The following is an 18,614-nucleotide window of genomic DNA, read 5'->3' as shown; positions in this document are numbered from 1 at the left end:
GCCCTCTCAAGCCTCCCGATTTTGTCGCAATATAAAGTAAACTTAGCTTTGCATTTGTAATTTGTGTATGAAATCTCATATTTGATAAATTATCGCATCAGATTCTATGTGCGTGCGTATCATGAATATTGATGACTAGCACATGAATGCAGCGCAAGGATGGCTACTTTACGGAAAAAAGACGCATTCGGCTCATTGTTCCAATGACCTAAAGCAATGACGTCTGGTTGCTTACATACAAGCATTTATGCTTTCTTAGCAGTCAGGTAAAATAACCACCACCACCAAAATATAATAATGCTAGCAAAGGCTGAAGTTATATTGGTCCAATTTTTCAGACAAGATTTTCGGAGTGAGGCAGATGATCAGGACGTATGGTGCTCAGCAGGTTCACGCGTTTGAGATGACTGGAATATATTACCTCCTGGTTGTAGAGAGAGATGAAGAATCAAGTATCTGGAGATATAACACACGACAGAGTCAATTCACACTATTTCAAAGGTAGGTAGAAGTAGTAGTTTTTCCCGTTTGATTAAAAGCATAATATACAATACTAGTATATACATAAGTATGAATGAAACGGTTGGATAACCCATATTCAGTTGTGCCAGGTTCGACATTACTGGTCTTTCATGGGGTCAAGAGTATATTCTTGTAGTAGTGTAGATTGAGTGCACATATTATATAGGGAGAGGGGAGGGGGGGGGGGGGGGAGGGGCGACGATCTTACTCATAAAATTGCATACAAATTACATTGATCCTGAGTGTGATATATTGGAGGCAAGACAAATAATACACGTCCGACACGGATAATTTCCAGACTAGGAGTGATCTTTATTAGTGGGGTTTCACAGTGCCCCTGTAGGCTCATTACATAACTTTGTCTGGCATTGACATATACCAGTAGGTGGCGCCATTACATACATTGAGTTACATTGAACAAGATACATCACACTGTACAGGGATAATGCGGGAGGGGGACCCTTTCGTCTTTTCTTGCGTTTTTATTCTATCTTGTTTTAAAACCATAAGATTGAGGGAGGGCACGTGCTCCCATGTCCTTCCAGCATCTTCGCCATTATATGCTTGTAATAAGAATAGATTTGTTTCAAATGTGGTATTATACTCGTCCTGTGATTTACTGCTAAAATTGAACATTCATCCATGCAGGTTGCACCGTTAGCACAAGGATCTGTTGCACACTCAATAATATATACATTTACAAGCACGAACGTGTCGAATTTTAAAGATGACATTGATGTTTATCTTCAGAAAGCATTTCAGTGTAATACGTGGTGTCTAATACGGTTACTATTGTAGACAGAGAGTCTATGAGACCGACAGCCTACGAAGAGCTGAGAATAGGAAGGTCAGAGAGAACAAAAGTTCACGTTTCCGGCGTCGTGGAATGACGTAAAAATGTCGTTTTGTGGGACGTCGGGTTTGCATTGATTAAGTACTATACGGCTCATCGCATCAGTTATACAGGTTAACCGATGGGGTCCACATGTTATGTCGTCACTGTAACTTCGGCAAATTTGACTCCTGTTGACCCGTAATTTGGATGGGTGCTGAAAAAGAGGTTTTTTTAAAATTTGCTTTTGTGCAAAAATGAAAGGGTAAATACTCCTTATCCCTTAATATTTGTATTATAAATTTATTCAGTTTTCCATTAATTTTAATTTTAATTTTCTTTGGATAGGGTCTTTAAAGAGCTATTCGGCGATTTCGTGAAATGTGTTCCGTACATGGAAAATAAATTCCCTTGATATGATTTATGCTTATCGTTCTTTGTGGGATCACTCATATTATTACATAATCTTATTTAAGACATTTCCATGTTTGGATGAAATGAATTGAAGAAATCTATATGTCACACGAGACACACTGCAGGGAAACGCTCCAGAGGTGAATTTGTTTGAAAGTCTTGTCGTTGTGTTTGATGCGTTGCAGGTTAGCAGATGGCGCTGCTCGTTTTGGTCTTTACGTCAGGGAATCATACGAGCGCTACATACTGATCATTACTGCTCGGGGGAATACATCAATCTTGTATCATTGGGACGGTAAGTATCCCATTGCGTCATTTGTCTGACGTCAGACTGCGTTATTTGTCTGACGTCAGACTGCGTCATTTGTTTGACGTCAGACTGCGTTATTTTTCTGACGCATGACTGCGCCATTTGTCTGACTTCAGACTGCGTTATTTGTCTGACGTCAGACTGCGTCATTTGTTTGACGTCAGACTGCATTATTTTTCTGACGCATGACTGCGCCATTTGTTTGACCTGGACTACGTCAGCGATGGTCTTTGACGCATCTTGTGGGTTCACATTGTCCTTTTAATTGTATGCAGAAATTTAGACGGTATCATAAACCCAGCGACTTTTATCCGTTGCGTTACTAAAATGAAAATTACACAGATCGGATTGAATTATTGGCGCATGGATTAATAGCATCAAACTGGTTAATTGGCGTAGATCATAAAGTTATGTAAATGACACTTCGTAATGTAACTTATATAATCAGATGCCCAAGCTGGCAATGTAAGTCTGGTTTTTCTCCCCCCCCGCCCCCATATCCCTCTTTTAAAAAAGACCCCCTTTTAATAAAGACGCAACAGACTGTTATTTTATCTTGATCTTCAATCCAAACCTTACCCTGTGTAGCATGTCCCATATATTCAGTGAACAGATTGGTGTCCCATTCTATACGCCATTATAAGTTATTATCAAAGCCAAATGCGGAGCGTATAATAGGGAGGAGTTACTTGTTTTTGTGACTCTCCTCCACTCCATGCCTATTCCTACCTTGCGTCATCTGTTTGCCTTTTCCCTCATTTTCGTAATTCGATCGGGATGGAGGCACATGTAGTTAGCACCCGAATCGATGCCACTGTCCAAACTTCTTCCCTCGGTTTTACAGGGTTTTACTTCGACGAGGTCCAGACCATCTCCACCCCGATGGCTTTGGCTTGGTCAATAGTTCGAGATCCATCCACCTGTCAAGACAACCCGCTCCTAGCACTTTCATCTATGCTGCCAGGATCACAAGCCCTGACAATCTATAACGTCACAGACTCACAGCTCGTAGGTGGCCCTTTTCCAGGTGAGAGGGGAAGAGGGTGAGGAAGAGAGGAGGAGGAGGAGGAGGAGGAGAGATAGAGATAGAGAGAGAGAGAGAGAGAGAGGGGAGAGGGATGTGGGAAGAGCCAAGGTCGAAATTCCAGTTGATATTAGCTGAAATCAGTAACGTTTTCCTACTGGTTTGAACTGGTCTCGACTGGTACCAGTTACAAAACCAGTTTCGACCAGTTCACACCAGTAGATTCATCTAGTTTTTAACTGGTAAATGAACTGGAAATATCTACTGGTTTCAGATGTCAACTTGTTTTTCAACTAGTCCCAGTTAGTGATATTTCAATTTTCCATATTAAACACCAGTTGAATATACTGGTTTCAATTGGTACCAGTTGACTACTGGTTTTAACTGGTACCAGTTGACTACTGGTTTTAAATGCTTTTCGACCTGGGAGGGGAAGACAGAAAGAGAAAGATCGACCGGAAAGAGAGAGAGTGAGTGAGAGAGAGAGAGAGGAGGAGGGGGAGGGGGAGGGGGGGGGGGGGGGGGGGGGAGGAGGAGGAGGAGGCAAGAAATCTCCGAGCCATCTACATGGATACACAAAGTTTATTCAACGCGGTTCATAGTCGACAACATTCAGGAGCGGTTCTAAAAGATTTTTTTTTTTTTTTTTTTTTTTTTTTGCGGGACGCGCTTGGGGTTCTCTAATTTCCAAATATAAAAATGGAATTTTATTGATCAGAATCGAATTATATAGGTTTAATGCTTTTAAGGTTTCTCCTCATCACTGTAGATTATTTAAGTTAGCATCCTTTGTATTTGATGGCATGCTTAAAATCGTTTTTATTGTTTTAATACCACCTATCTATCGAAAATATTGATACGTTTAGTTACTTTGTAAATTCTGTTCATGTGCAGTTAATGTTGAAAGAAGACCCTAAAAAACAAAAACGTTATAAATAACGAAGTAATACATAAAGAATTAGGGTGTATATCCAGACTCTACTTCTCCTCTCATTTTGAAATGGTATATTGTTTACCTGAATAGTTAATGAATTCCTTTAATGATTAGTCTGTAATTAAATTCGATGTATTGTGTATGTCCTGCTATATTGAAGATATTATTTGTCATTCTGGTACATGTTTTATTTTCTTTACATATTTTTTTTCTCATACTTGAAATTTGTAAATATCAATGTATTTGTATATGTGTATTTACAATGCCTTTTCTCTGTTTGAATTGTATTAACAAAAGTAGAAATTAAATGATCTAAACTGAACTGAATTAAAGAATTATGAATCCTATTTCAACATATTTTTTATTTCTGTTTGACATCATAGATCCACTTGGTTTGCCCGACCGTGCAATTCCAGAAGGGGTGGTTGATCTCTTTCAGTTTACCGACTGGAAAGAGTCAATGTACGCAGTAATAACCTACAAGTTTCCCGATAGGAATAACAAGGAAACAATATTGCCCCTGATCTTTAAGCTTGAGAAGACCGTCCGCCCTTTACCTAGTCCATACGCCCAAGCAGTCGAAACGGCTTTACAAGATGCTGCAACTGTCGTCCGGGTAACCACCTTCATCATCCTCCTCTTTCATCTCATCTTATTCTTCTTCCTGTTCTTCCTCCTTCTCATCTTCTTTTTCATCTTCTTTTTTTCTTGTTATTGTTCTTCCTGCTCTTCTTGTTCTTCTCGTTCTTCTTGTTCTTCTCGTTCTTTTTTGTTCTTCTCCTTCTTCTTCTCCTCCTTCGCCTCTTTCTTCTCCTCCTTCGTCTCTTACTTCGTCTCCTTCTTCTTCTTCACCTTCCTCTTCATTTCCATCATCATCATCTTATTTATTATCATTATCATTAGTACGTCTTTTAAATATAAATATTGTTATCATTATCCTTTATATTGCCATCATTTTCTTCTTCTGCTTCTTATTCTGCATTATGAGTAATGTTAGTATTTATTTATTATTCTTGTTATCATTATCAATTTTAATTATAATTATCAAATTTCGCAACTTTTCTTACTCCTCTTCTAGCTATTATTGTTATATGCCTTTGCCCCATACACTCATTGCTATATGTCTCTAATTCTCCCGTTTAATCTTGTTATTACGATAGACTCAGATAGATATATACAGGGAGAAAGTAATCGATGGAGAGAAGGCTCTAAATGACAAAGCCTTCTTGAAGGATGGTAATCTTGTCTTCGGTGGCAATGTGACCTTCAATGGAACCATCACATTCAATGGCACCGTGGTTGTAGACAAGGTCATAGCTGATGGTATGTTTTCATCTCATTTGATTTGATTTGACAAGGTCATAGCTGATGGTATGTTTTTATCTCATTTGATTTGATTTGACAAGGTCATAGAGGATGGTATGTTTTCATTTGATTTGATTTGAGTTTGAAGTTTATTATCCAAACAAACGTACATCAATATAACAATCAAATGTGAATGGTTTAATAGCATTGAAAGGATAAATGGGACCATCAAATAGCATTTAACCCTAAAAAGACCGGGCTATTTGAGGTCTTGATAAGGCCGGGGGGGGGGGGATTATGGCCCCTTAACTTCTCGGCCATTAAACGGCCGATCGCCCCGAAAATTTGCACGCATGTCTGGTGAAGTGTATAGAATACTTTCGTAAATTTAATTTTTTGAAAGAATTTTTTTTTTATCATTTCCATATTTATGGTAATGTATGCTAATAAGGTCATAAAATTCACCCTTTTACCCATAATCATATATTCTTTATATTTAAGCATTCTTTTTCACTACATGTATTCCTTAGACCATTTGAAACAATGCGACAAAGAAATTGGAAGAGCTAGGTTATTCCTTATGTTATCTCTTTGATAATTTCTTATGTATTTATTGTTTTTTTCAACTTTTGTATTTCATTTTTTTGAACTACAAATTCAACTATTTTGACTCCCAAAACAAACACCTAAACTTTAAAGAAGACCCAATAAGCAATGTTTTATCTCTTTTTTTTTTTAGGAAAAATGACATTTCCATTTGTTTGTACACAAATCACGAAAATGAGCGAGTTTCGGGCTGACATGCAAAGACTGAAGGTCTCGTGACTTTGTAACCGTACCACCGATTTTCAAAAACGTTGTTTTAAAAGATGCGCAAAACTCAAAGAAAAATGTCAGCGAGCGGCGGGGAGCCATCCGTATGCATTCCCGAACAATCAGACAATCGCGGAGGGGAGGGGGGGGGGGGGCATAATGCCCCCGGCCTTAGTAGGGTTCATGCTAATCGTGTCTGGTACCACTATCACAGCAATGAATGAGCATGTAATGAATATATATGAATAACTATTGAATACATACTTAAGCTACAGAACTTTATTACATCTAGGGTAAATATGTTCTGTGATTAACTACAAAGCTTTGGTATTTTACACTAAATAAAAGAAAAAATTATATAACAGAATATTTACAAAAAGGCAAGAACCTTGGTTCAAAGTTAAAAACAATTATTTTATTAACATTTGTGATATTAGAGTTCTACGAAGACACTAGGGACTTTTAGATTTGCGTGGACTGATACGTGTGACGTCCATTCAATGCAGTTCATTAAAAGGACGTCGATCGTAGCAATCCACATTGTCTTCGTGCGAATCTAAAAGTCCGCACTGATGCTTTCTGCCGTACAGATAGGGGTAGATCGTTCCATTAGCGTGTGCCTCTGAATGACATTGAAAATTTACCCTGTGTTGTCCTTACTTTAGGCACACTCAACTTCTTACTTTCTCTTTGTCTAGTCTCATTTATTTATTTATCAAAACATTTATTAATGATACGTCATGATCAGCAAATCGGTTTTACATGATGGTTCTGATAAGGAATATGTTTTTATGTGTTTTCCCGATAACAATGTCCTCCCTTCAATGACGATTTTTTAAAAGTCATTCTTGGACCCGTTTCACAAATCATTTTTTCAATGACAAATCAGTCACAAATCTGCTGATAACCAATCAGAAGCAAGGATTTCACTAGCTTATAACAAAAACTGTCATTTGTCACTGATGACAAGTTTTGTGAAACAGGGCCTTGGGTGAACGTTTTGCCGAATTGAATTTTACTTTCAGTTTATCGAACCTTTTATTACTATTCTTTTCTTGACTATCATCATTTTTTGTTGGTTAATATCTTTATTGTATGAATATCAATATAATGTAGTAATGTTTCAAGTAAAATATAACTTGTCCAATGAACATACCTTAAGTTTACAGGCTTCTATGAAGGATAAACCCATTCAATTAATGACTCTGAATAGAGCGATCCAGTCATATTCTTGCTGCATAATTCTTATCATATTTTTACGGAAAATAAAACCAACCAGCCAACAATGTTTTGTATAGTTCATATGTTTTCCCTTGTTCTTCCAAACTGCAGATGTCATAGTGAACAACACTGTAGGTAAGTTAAATTAAAGGTAATACAAAGTTTTGGTACGGGGTCATGAATTTTGGTCAAATGAACATATTGGAAGAATATGCGATCCTACAATATTCAGTGATCGTTGTCGCAGTTGAAATCGAGTCTAAAGTAGTGAAATTATAGATAATAAACTCTTTATGTTGTATATCGCCCTCTCAAGTTCAAGATATTAATTTAGCTATAAAACAATAAAACAATAAAACACACACACACACACATATAAAACAATGTTTCTTGACTAAAATCAACCGATTAGCTATTCCCGTTTGAAAATTATCTATCACAACTACATATTATGAGATTTTCATGGTCGCAGCTACCATTGTACGGCCGTAGTCGCTATTCGAAATTTTATCAAAATTTACCGGGAGCACCGGTACATTTTTATATTCAATTTTTCTCGAAAGCAGAAGTGTTTTAGGGGCTAATTTTTCTAGTGCTTCTAATACATCACAGGGGCATCCAAATATATCCAAATTGTAAATGATCACTATCCACCCAATTTTCAAAATTACCAAAACTTTGTATTACCTTTAACTTGAACATAAAAATGAGTTTCTTTACACGATACATCTCAACCCGCTGACTCCTGAAATATCTCATTCGCATAGGCTAACACAGGGACCATCTGGTTCCAGTTGGTAATGGGCAAAAAGGGGGGGGGGGGAGGGGTGGGATGACACATTTTGGTCTCCCCCTCCTACAGAACTCTGTACCCTAAAGACCAGGGGGGGGGGGGTGTTTCACAACGATCCTAAGTTGAACTTATCTCTAAGTGGAACTTAACAATTATGGAAAGCCGTTAGAATCTTAGAAAATATTTTGTAAAATTTATTTTAACAGGCATAAAATGTTGATTTAAATCATCAAGGAGATTTCATGTAATTGATGTGGACTTTATGAAAAGTCTAAAATACTTTTTGCTTTTGAATACACTTTTTTAAAGGCTAAAAATGGCTCTTCATAGTTTTTAAATCCAACTTAGAGTTAAGTTCGACTTAGGGTCTTAAAACACCCCCAGGTCTTGCATCCTGCAGTGTAGTGAGCCAAAAAAGACGGAAGAAGAAAGTAAAAAAAGGAAGTAAAGGAAAAAGGAAAAGACGAAAAAGACGAAAGAAGAAGAAAAAGAAAAAACGAAGGAAAAAAATAGACAAAGGAGGAAAGAAATAAAAGACGAAGAAGAAAAAGAAGGAGAAAAAGAGGGAGAAGAAGGAAAATGTTATAAATCTGATATTCCTTTTACATGTGTTATTATAACCATTATTACTCTTACTATTTCTATTAATATTTTTACCATTAGGTGGTGTGGATCTTAGTGAAGTTTTTGATAAATTAGAGGACGATGCTGATGAAAACACAAGAGCTGTCCAGGCTCTAAGGCGAAAATTTGATGGTAAGTGTCATTTTTGTGTTCCTCAATTTAGGTCATTTTTTGAATACATTCAACATCTAAAGAAAAATTTGAAAAGTACATTCTGATGTTTCAATGTTTATTAATTATAATTCATAATTCTATACTTGTTCCAGAGAATTAAATAGTTTGTACATACTGCAGTCGAAATTCATTAAAACACCCGAATTTCGATACAGTTTCTAAATTGGTAAAATAATTGTCCATGCTTTAAAACTAAGTTTTCACTTCAAGCTTTTTATGTAGTACTCTTTATCAAAATAATTAATATTGTTATTATTAATATTGTTATTATTTTCACCTTCCTCATTATTGTTATTGTTACTCCGATATAATCAACTATATTCCTGGTTATAATCGTGACTAAAATTACGTCTTAAATTGGGTACTTGTTATATTTATACAGACCGTGTTACCTTGACTGGTGAACAGACAATCACAGCTCATAAAACTTTCCAGAGTTTAACGATAGAGGGAAACTTGCAAGCCAACACCATCACTGCTCCGACAATAAACGGTGTTAACATCCAGGCTCTTGAAGACTCTGTTGTCAGGTAGTCTAGCAGATTCTTGCGAGTCTAAAACTTCATGTTGTTCCTTTCACCATGAACCTAATAAGGTTCATGCTTTCACCCTTAGCCTCTACTATATTATCTTCCTCCCACTTTCTCTTTTTCTCTTTCTTATTCACTCTTTTCTTACTCTTGGTCATATTTTCTGTTTATTGGAGCATCTATTTGCCAAGTTCTTTACATAATATTCGCCTCTTGTTCTCCTCGCTCAAATATATGCATCTTTATGATATAAAGCTCAGCCTTTATTAACTGTAATAATATCTACAGCTCTACACAAATTTCATATAGGGTAAGAGATCTAGAGGGGTAAATAAACGCCTGTAATATTAAAGCCAATTCATAGATACAATCTGCGCATGGGCAGATAAAGGTCATTTGTACCAAAATGGTAAAACCCACAGAGATGAATACTGGATATGCGCTCATGAAAGTTATGTAACATTATTCATTTATGCACCAACGGTACATTCTATGATACGCAGGTGGAAGTATTCTTTTCAAGAGGACAAACAAAAGGTATTCATGAAGCACATCTAGGACTTTGGCAGTTATTATTCTAAGATGCTCAAAGTGGAACTTCTCCATGTGTAAAAGATCTGTGGATATTTAGGGTCATTTGTACCATGTGCTATCTGTAATCTCCCTTATAGACCTGTTTACTGCTGTATTACAATGTATGCATGCGTTTATTCCTTTTCCCTCACTACCAGTCATTTCGTTCATCTGCAAATAATAACTCTGTTGATAAAATCCACTCTGCATGTTTGATTTGATTCTCGGACAAAGCTTCTTATCTCTACAGGTTCCTTGCCCTTTCTTATTGTATTCTTCTTTTCTGTTCTCATAGTGATATGTACTTTGTATTGCTTTTATACAGGCGTGCTCGACACGCATTATAAATGTAGCTATTTTTTAAAACTTTTTATTAGATTATTCTTTAACCAATACAGTTGTTTTTTAATACAGCAAAATATATCACGTTCACTTTCCGTTGAATGATAAAATACAAAGCATTTATTTAGATATGCAAATACATGTTCAACGTTTCAGGCAAATTCAGGGACTGCCTCGAGAGAACCTAATGGTTTATTTGCAGTTTCCCCAATTCATTTCTATTGCTGATTAACTTTGTATAATTCCGGTTAATTTTGTAGACATGTTTCCATTTGTTTGTGTTCTGTGTTTTCTATATTGTATATAATCTGTATCTTGTATGTTTTTATGGATTTGAATTGAAATAAAACTTGAATTAAAACTTGAAATTCTACAATACTCTTTTTTTCTTTTAAAATGACAGTGTTGGTGTCGATACGTATTTCAAGTATATTCAAGGAAAGTGGAAATATAGCTAATATTACTGTTTGTCTTTTGGGTATTTCAGGAATAATGAAGATGGACAGACAATAGATGGCGCCCTCACCTTTGAGAATAGTGTGTCTGTGGATGGCGATCTCAGTATGCAGAATGGTGTCCTCGTCAACGGCTTTAATATGGCAGAGGCGGTCACTGAAACCGGGGCTCAGACTATTTCTGGTTTGTTTATTTAAAAACCCAGAATATTGCGTTTTTTTTACCCCATGACGGAAATGATGTACTTTTAATACGCAATGCTTTTGATAGAAAACTATTCCACACTATTCCAACTCAATGGAAAATTCAAAAATAGAACTGCAGTAATGTTGACTTCCAAAATTCATAATATTCTAATTTCCAATTTCCAATTTCCAAATTCCAAATTCCAAATTCCAATTTCCAAATTCAATTCAATTCCAGTTTCAGTTTCATTTCAATTATAGATTTAATTTCATTTAAATTATAGTTTCAATTTTATTTCAATTATAGTTCCATTTCATTTCAATAATAGTTTGAATTTCCTTTCAGTTACGGTTTCAATTTCATTTTAATTACAATTTTAATGTCAATTACAATTTCGATTTCAAATTCAATCAATTCAAATTCACATTTTCATTCCAAATTTTTTTAGGAGCAAAGACCTTCCAAGAAGACGTAACAATAACAGGTAATGCTGTTGTTCAGAACAGTGTTACCATAGATACGGTGGATGTTTCTGAAGAGGTTGTTACTCTCGCCGGCACTCACACACTTGGTGGTAAGTAAAGATTTAGCGGGACACAATATGCCCTTTATTCCTCATGGATACATGTATGTTCAGAATACTATACTCTTAATCACCACCAGTACAACTCTTACTTAGATGTTGGCCCTGAAATGATGAATCACCCTTTATTCAATTTTGTTTCCTTTCATACGCAGAAAGCATCACATTCAATGACGTCATGACTGTAAACAATAACATTGTGACGTCAAGTACAGTCGATGGAGTAGATGTATCTGATATGGATGCTGATACTGTGAGAGAGTCAGGAGACGTCACAATCACAGGTAAATGTTTAAATACAATCAAATCAATAATGACGTCATAAATTTGATTAATATCATTGTGACGTCAAGTACAATAAATGAACGTAGTGAGGTGAACGTATAAAATAAAATATATGAAATAACATTTTAATAACATATTTTATAAATAATATATATTGTTTTTGATTATTCTAAATATGAGATATAATTTTCATCCATTTTTATACCTTAAACAGTCTTTACAATACTTCTATTGGATATTCTACACGCAGGTCCTGTAACCTTTGAACAGAGTGTGACAGTTGATGATGACGTAACAATAGGGGGAACAGCCAATGATATCGATCTTTCCGACTTTGATGCTCGGGCAGTGAGACACGATGTGGATACAACAGTAAGTCTGACTCTTTCTCCACTCTTTTGTTAGAGAGCTTAAACAACAACATTATATTTAGTAGCGCTTTCATTTTGTGCCCGTACCAATTTTCAGTTCACATTAAATCAATCATAAATAACATTCGGTCTTGTATAGCGCGTATCACATTATTACCGTGTTTACACAGTGACTCGGTTCGGAGGTTCAACACACGAGCCGTGCTCAATACGGTTGGTCTTCCTTTTACCTACCTTTTCTCCCTTTTTTTGTCATTTTATGGAGATGATGGGGGGGGGGGGGAAGACTTGGGAACCCCATAGCTATGCCACAGTTTCATTGATTCTGCGACATGACTCACAAATGTAAATTAAAACACCGGCGATTATAAATCTATTTCTCATATCACCACTATTATGGTATTGAAGAGAAGTGACATAAAAACAGATTTGAAAGAATATTGATTTAACCTGTTAATGATTAACTTTGATCCAGTTATAGAGTACTGAAGCGCTAACGTCATATTCGCTCGTCGTTCAGGTTACTTGTTCTAATCAAAAGAACCTACGCCTCAGGTTCGCCGCGACAACATTAAAGCAAGTTCAATGTTTGGCGCTGGTGTGATCACCTCGCCATTGTTTAATGTTTGGCGCTGGTGTGATCACCTCGCCATTGTTTAGCACATTGTTTGGAACCAGCAACCTTGACAATGTGGGTTATAATATTACCAAAGTCATATTACCACGTCATATTATGACGTCAATCTTTGGTACTCTATATGATATTCTTTCATTCTCAGATAACAGGCACAAAGACATTCAGTGATGACATCACAATTGAAGGGAATCTTGATCTTGCTCAAGAGATAGATGGTGTTGAACTATTTACCGACGCTCTGTTAGCTAACTCAACCAATTCAAGCAGCATAAGAGATAGTGTACTTGAAGGTGAGTTGGATGAAGCAAATGGTCCGAATTCACAAAGGAGGTTTGTCGACAAACCGAGGTTTATGTACGTCATATGACGCGTTTTGACGCGTTTTTTACAAACCTGGTTTGAAACAAACCTCCTTTGTGAATTCGGGCCATTGAGTTCGAGCATTTGAACCTGAGTGTATAGAAATAGGCTGCTTGAAGATTATACGGGTTAAATTCAATGCATTCAGTCCGTATAAAAATAAGTACAATATTTTGGGTTAACTCAACCAATTCAATCAACATCAATAACAATTCTTAAATTATATCAGGTTAACTCAACCAATTTAACCCGTATAAAAGTAGCCAGATTAAACTTATGTCGGGTTAAATCAAGCAATTAAACCTGTTTAAAAATAATATTTTGAAGACCTGGCTACATGGCTGCCATCGTCAGTTGCTGGCGATTGGCGACCACATCTGCACATCTTCGTGTTGTCTTTCACCTTTTGTTTCTATCCTGTGCTAATCTTTTGGCGTCTGAATATGCGAGACCTGTCCATTCTTAGATGTTATCAAACCACTTCTTTCTCTGTCTGCCTCTTTTCATTTTGCCTTCTACTTGGCTTTCTATTATTTGTGTTACTAAGGAGCTCCCATTGCAGAATGTGCCCTCGGTAACCCATTTTGAGGCGGGCCACTTTTCCAAGGAGATCTCTTTCTGTATTCAGTTCTTGGAGAACACTGAGGGTAGTTCTTATGTTCTTCCAGCTGATTTTTAGCATTTTCCTCCAGAATCACATTTCTGCTGCCATGATGCGATTTTCATCGGCTTTGAGCAGTGTCTAGCTTTCAGCACCATAAAGCAAAGCACTCCAAACCAGGGTTTTGACCAATTTCATTTCCAGACAGGTTGAGATGTACGTTCTTGTCAATCAAAATTACACGCAGGTCAACCATTCTCTTCTTTGCTATAGCTATTCTGATCTTTATATCACTGGTACAGCTAGCATTACTGTTCTTTGTCGATCCAAGGTATGTGAAGGTTTCCACATCATCAACTGTTTCCCCGTCCATCTGGATGCTACAATCGGTTTCTGAGCTTTTACCAGCAACTGGGAGTTTGGTCTTCTTAACATTTAAATGCAAGTTGAGTTTCTTGCCAGCATCGTTGACTGTATGTGTGAGGTTTTCAATTCCATCCTTGGAAGATTCAATAATTGCTGTGCCATCAGCATATCTGAGATTTGAAATGGTTTTGCCACCAAATTTAATTCCTTAGTGCGCAACATCTGCTTCCCTCATCCCACTTTCTGTGTATGTGACAAAGAGGTATGGTGATAAGATACAGCCCTGTCTTGCACCTTTTCATATCTCAAACTCTTCATTCCAACGGGTTCTAGCTCTTTCGTTTACATAAATAGATTGAAGTAATGTGACAAGGTGTTTTGGGAAGCCCATATCTAAGAAGTTGGAGAATAGTTTTTTTGTGGCTCAAGGAATCAAACGCCTGTGAATAGTCTATGAACATGATAACATTTGTTGATCCATGGTAATCACCTTCTCAAGTATAATTTGCAAACACACAAGCATATCTCTGGTCCGTCTACCTTTTCTGAAGGCAGCCCTGGGGGGGGGGGGGGGGGGGGGGGGGTTGAACTTACCTCTAAGTTGGACCTAGAAATTATGGAAAGCCGTTAGCATCTTTGGAAATATTTTGTAAAAGTTATTTTAAAAGGCATAAATGTTAATTCAAATCATTTATATTTGCTATTATCGAGGAGATTTCATGTTCTTGATGTGGAATTTATGAGAAGTCTAAAACACTGGAATTTTTGCTTTTGAGTATATTTCATTTTAAGGCTACAAATGGCTCTCCATAATATTTAAGTTCAACTTCGGATCTTTGTGAAACACCTCCTGGTCAGTTATTAGATTTCATTAGATTTTGCTGGTGTAACTGAGAAGGGCAATAGTCCTTTAGTTTGAGCACAATTTTTGATCCCCAGATTTAAACAGGACAACAAATTCCTGTTTCTTCCTTTCATCTCGAAGATATGTCCGGTTAACTCAAGCAATTTAGCAAGCATCAAAAAACAATTTTGATTGAAGTATATCAGGTTTACTCAACAAATTTAACCCATATAAAAGTAGCCAGAATAAAGGGTTGTCGGGTCAACACAAGCCATTCAATCTGTATAAAAATAGTCTTATATCAGGTTTACTCAACAAAGTTAACCCGCATAGCAGTAGCCTAAATAATGGTATATCGGGTTAACTCAAACAATTCAACCAGCATCAATCACCATTTTTAATTAAAGTATATCAGGTTAAGTCAACAAATTAACCCGTTTAAAAGTAACCAGATTAAATCTACTTCGGGTAAACTCAAGCAATTCAATCTGTAAAAGAATAGCTAGATTAAACGTGTGTCGGGTTAACTCAAGCAATTAAATCAAGCAATTAAATCTGTTTAAAAATAGCCAAATTAAACGAGTGTCGGGTTAACTCAAGCAATCTTTTTTCCATTTGAATTATTTAATTTGATCTTTTCAGGTCTGCTTTACCCTTATGGAGCCGAGGCTGGGGATTTGTCCATTCGTAGAGTAGATGACGCTGCTTTCGTAGAAGTTTTCATGGAACAACCATTGCAATTCTTTGGTAGTAGAACATATAATACAATATTTGTAAGTGTTTATTTCAGTGTAAGTATTTAATTCGGTGTAAATATGACCCATATTATGAAACTGTTTCCTTCGAAGTAATATATAGTACAATTTGATACAATTTAATGTAATATTTTTGGTGTATTTCTTTTCGGATTACCATATGATACCATATGCAAGTATTAATTTTGGTGGATGCAAAATGGTAGCACTTAATACACTATTTTTGTAAGTTTATTATCGGTGAAACATGATAAAATGTACCTGTTTGTAACTATTTCTAGTTGGAGAGGAGCTACATGGATAAAACGCCTTGATAAAGGCTTGTTAAAGGTCGGTCCCCATACGTAAATAATCATATCTGACTGATACACGTCTGTAAAAACCTAATACACACACATACACACGCACACACACATAGGGGACGCATATAGGGGACGCACGGCCCGCGCATTGGAAATCGGAAAAGGTCGTGCGCCCGACCTTTGTCAGGATTTGGGAGAAAGTAGCGAGCTGACACCGAATGTGTAGCGTGTTGTTAGCGCGCTACCCGTATACAGGGCGTGTGCTCCACGTATGTCGGGCGTTGGTCTAGCGCGCCCTGCGCGGGTCAGGCGTCCTTTTGGCGTTTACATTCATGCCTCGAGCTCGGCGCACCCTTTTGATCATGCCCCAAAAATCCCGACGCACACAGCGAATGACAACGAATGCATAGCGTTAGTCCTGCGTTGGTCCAGCGCACTCGATGAACGAGTAACGAAGGTTGATGCACACCTAACGCACGACAACGCATTGGCAAAAATTGTAAATTGTCAATGCGCGGGCCGTGCGTCCCCCATGCGTCCCCTATGTGTGATCGGCCGCAAAACCGCCGCAAAAGAAGGGTCGCTGCCTTTATGTTGTTGTATATATTATTGTGAATGAAAATGGCAAAGGCACTCAACAAAGGACTAGCGCGTATTTGCTGAGCACTGAGCTCGGCGTATAACACTTTAATAGGCAATTTTCGTAATGTAACCAAATTTAATGCATAAGTCTCTGTGAAGTGCCCCAACACAAATTATTTCATTCTCCTGATAAGAATAACAATATTTCAATAGTCAGAATGCAAACTGCATATATCAAGTTTTACTAGGTAGGTCAAGCCATAATGTTTGTCCTATCTGGCAACAACTAAGGTACGTAGTTCGGATTCTATCTATTGAAACACTATTATTCTTATCAGGTGAATGAAATAAGAGGCACTTCACAAAGACTCAAGCATTAAATTTGGTTACATTACGAAAATGGCCTATTGTCATCGTAACAAACCGGCGTGGTTTAGCAACGTCATATCTGAATGACCTACTACATACTCCGAACATCATTTCTATATTCGATGGGGGTTTTGAAACTTCCTGTGTGCACATACCTCGAAAATATTAATGCGAAGGTCGAGGGTTCGAATCCCGACACGGCACTATATCCTTTGGCAAGATATTTTTCCGCACCTGCTACTCACCACCCAGGTGATAAATGGGTACCCGGTAGGATGTGACCGTCATTGTTGGGAAAACAGTTTTTTGAGCGTTAAGTAACGACTAGCTCGAATGCCCCCTAGGAAGTGGAGATTTGCACACAGTGCGTGTGGGCAAGCACTGAATCCAACGACCGGGGTAAAAGTATATCTGTAAAGCTCTTAGAGACATTGTATTAAGCGCTATATAAAAGCGGATATTATTATTATTATTATTATTATAAGATAATCTTTGAATTTTGATCAAACCAACAGGTGAACGTGAATGGCTTGCTCTCATTCACCGGTCCAGTCAGTAACTTTATTCCACGACCTTTCCCCATACCAGGAGGAAGCTATATCGCTCCTTTCTGGGCAGATATAGACGTCACAGAAGGAGGTAAGTTATGAATATACATGAGGTAGCTTATGAATATGCACGATGTACTTGAAATGAATAGGCACGATGTGATTTTGATTAATATTCAATCTTTCTATTAAGCTCTATTGCTCCATTAAAGCTTCGTTACTTCAAGAAAGCTATATCTCTTTCTTCCTAGGCAGATGTTAGATTTTCATTTTGTGCTTTTGTTTTTTTATTCGTTGTTTTATTTAATATGATTATAAGGAAAAACATTGTGTTTTATTGCAAGCCACTGGCTTTTTAATTCAATTTCACAGGCACATTAGATCTGTTTATTTCATGAAATAAAGAAATTAAATTAAATTGACTTGACTTGACTTGACATCACGTTACATCACAAAAGGGGTCGTTCATGATTATTCAAGAGGCAGATTAAGACTATTGCGCGATGTGCTCATGACGAGTATTCAATTTTTTAAAGGTTGCTATTAAACTCCACGGCTCATTTGAAGGGATGTTGCTATGCTTTATTATTTTATCCTTTATGTCGACATCATTGAAGAAAGTAGGTTATGAATATGCATAGTTTGTTTATAATGATTCAAATTTCCTTACTCCTTTTTCATGTCTTTGGCTCACTCGCAAGATTTCAGAAATAAAAGTTGACACACGAGGCCTGTCTTCACTATCTCGAGATTGCCAAATATCCAGCTATTCGAACTATCCCGATCGCAAACTATCCAGCTAATTTGCGTCTTCATCAGACAGAAGTAGCAATTAGAAGGATATTTGGTCAGGATTGTCATCCCAAGATATCTTGGGATAGTTTGCAAAATATCCTACTATTTGGCAAAATATCCAGGTATTTGTCCCGTGCGTCCTCACTAGACCGAAGATTAGCAA

General features: G+C 37.0%; 1 protein-coding gene across 1 annotated transcript in view; it reads left to right on the top strand.

Moving 5' to 3' along the window:
* Positions 1–18,614, top strand: part of LOC576080 — a 66,007-nt gene that overhangs the window by 12,264 nt on the left and 35,129 nt on the right. Inside the window, exons 7-21 of the mRNA XM_030989095.1 lie at positions 339–501; positions 1,954–2,063; positions 2,923–3,105; positions 4,420–4,652; positions 5,197–5,359; positions 7,487–7,510; positions 8,832–8,924; positions 9,349–9,496; positions 10,899–11,050; positions 11,502–11,627; positions 11,792–11,920; positions 12,172–12,293; positions 13,072–13,219; positions 15,743–15,873; positions 17,624–17,747. Of these exons, the coding sequence (XP_030844955.1) occupies positions 339–501; positions 1,954–2,063; positions 2,923–3,105; positions 4,420–4,652; positions 5,197–5,359; positions 7,487–7,510; positions 8,832–8,924; positions 9,349–9,496; positions 10,899–11,050; positions 11,502–11,627; positions 11,792–11,920; positions 12,172–12,293; positions 13,072–13,219; positions 15,743–15,873; positions 17,624–17,747 (2,049 nt within the window). The remainder of the gene's footprint in view (positions 1–338; positions 502–1,953; positions 2,064–2,922; positions 3,106–4,419; positions 4,653–5,196; positions 5,360–7,486; positions 7,511–8,831; positions 8,925–9,348; positions 9,497–10,898; positions 11,051–11,501; positions 11,628–11,791; positions 11,921–12,171; positions 12,294–13,071; positions 13,220–15,742; positions 15,874–17,623; positions 17,748–18,614) is intronic.

Source organism: Strongylocentrotus purpuratus, unplaced genomic scaffold (assembly GCF_000002235.5).
Source record: "Strongylocentrotus purpuratus isolate Spur 01 unplaced genomic scaffold, Spur_5.0 spur5_scaffold_18, whole genome shotgun sequence".
Classification (NCBI taxonomy): domain Eukaryota; kingdom Metazoa; phylum Echinodermata; class Echinoidea; order Camarodonta; family Strongylocentrotidae; genus Strongylocentrotus; species Strongylocentrotus purpuratus.
The sequence above is the reverse complement of the archived record's forward strand: the minus strand, read 5'-3'. Positions and strand labels throughout refer to the sequence as shown.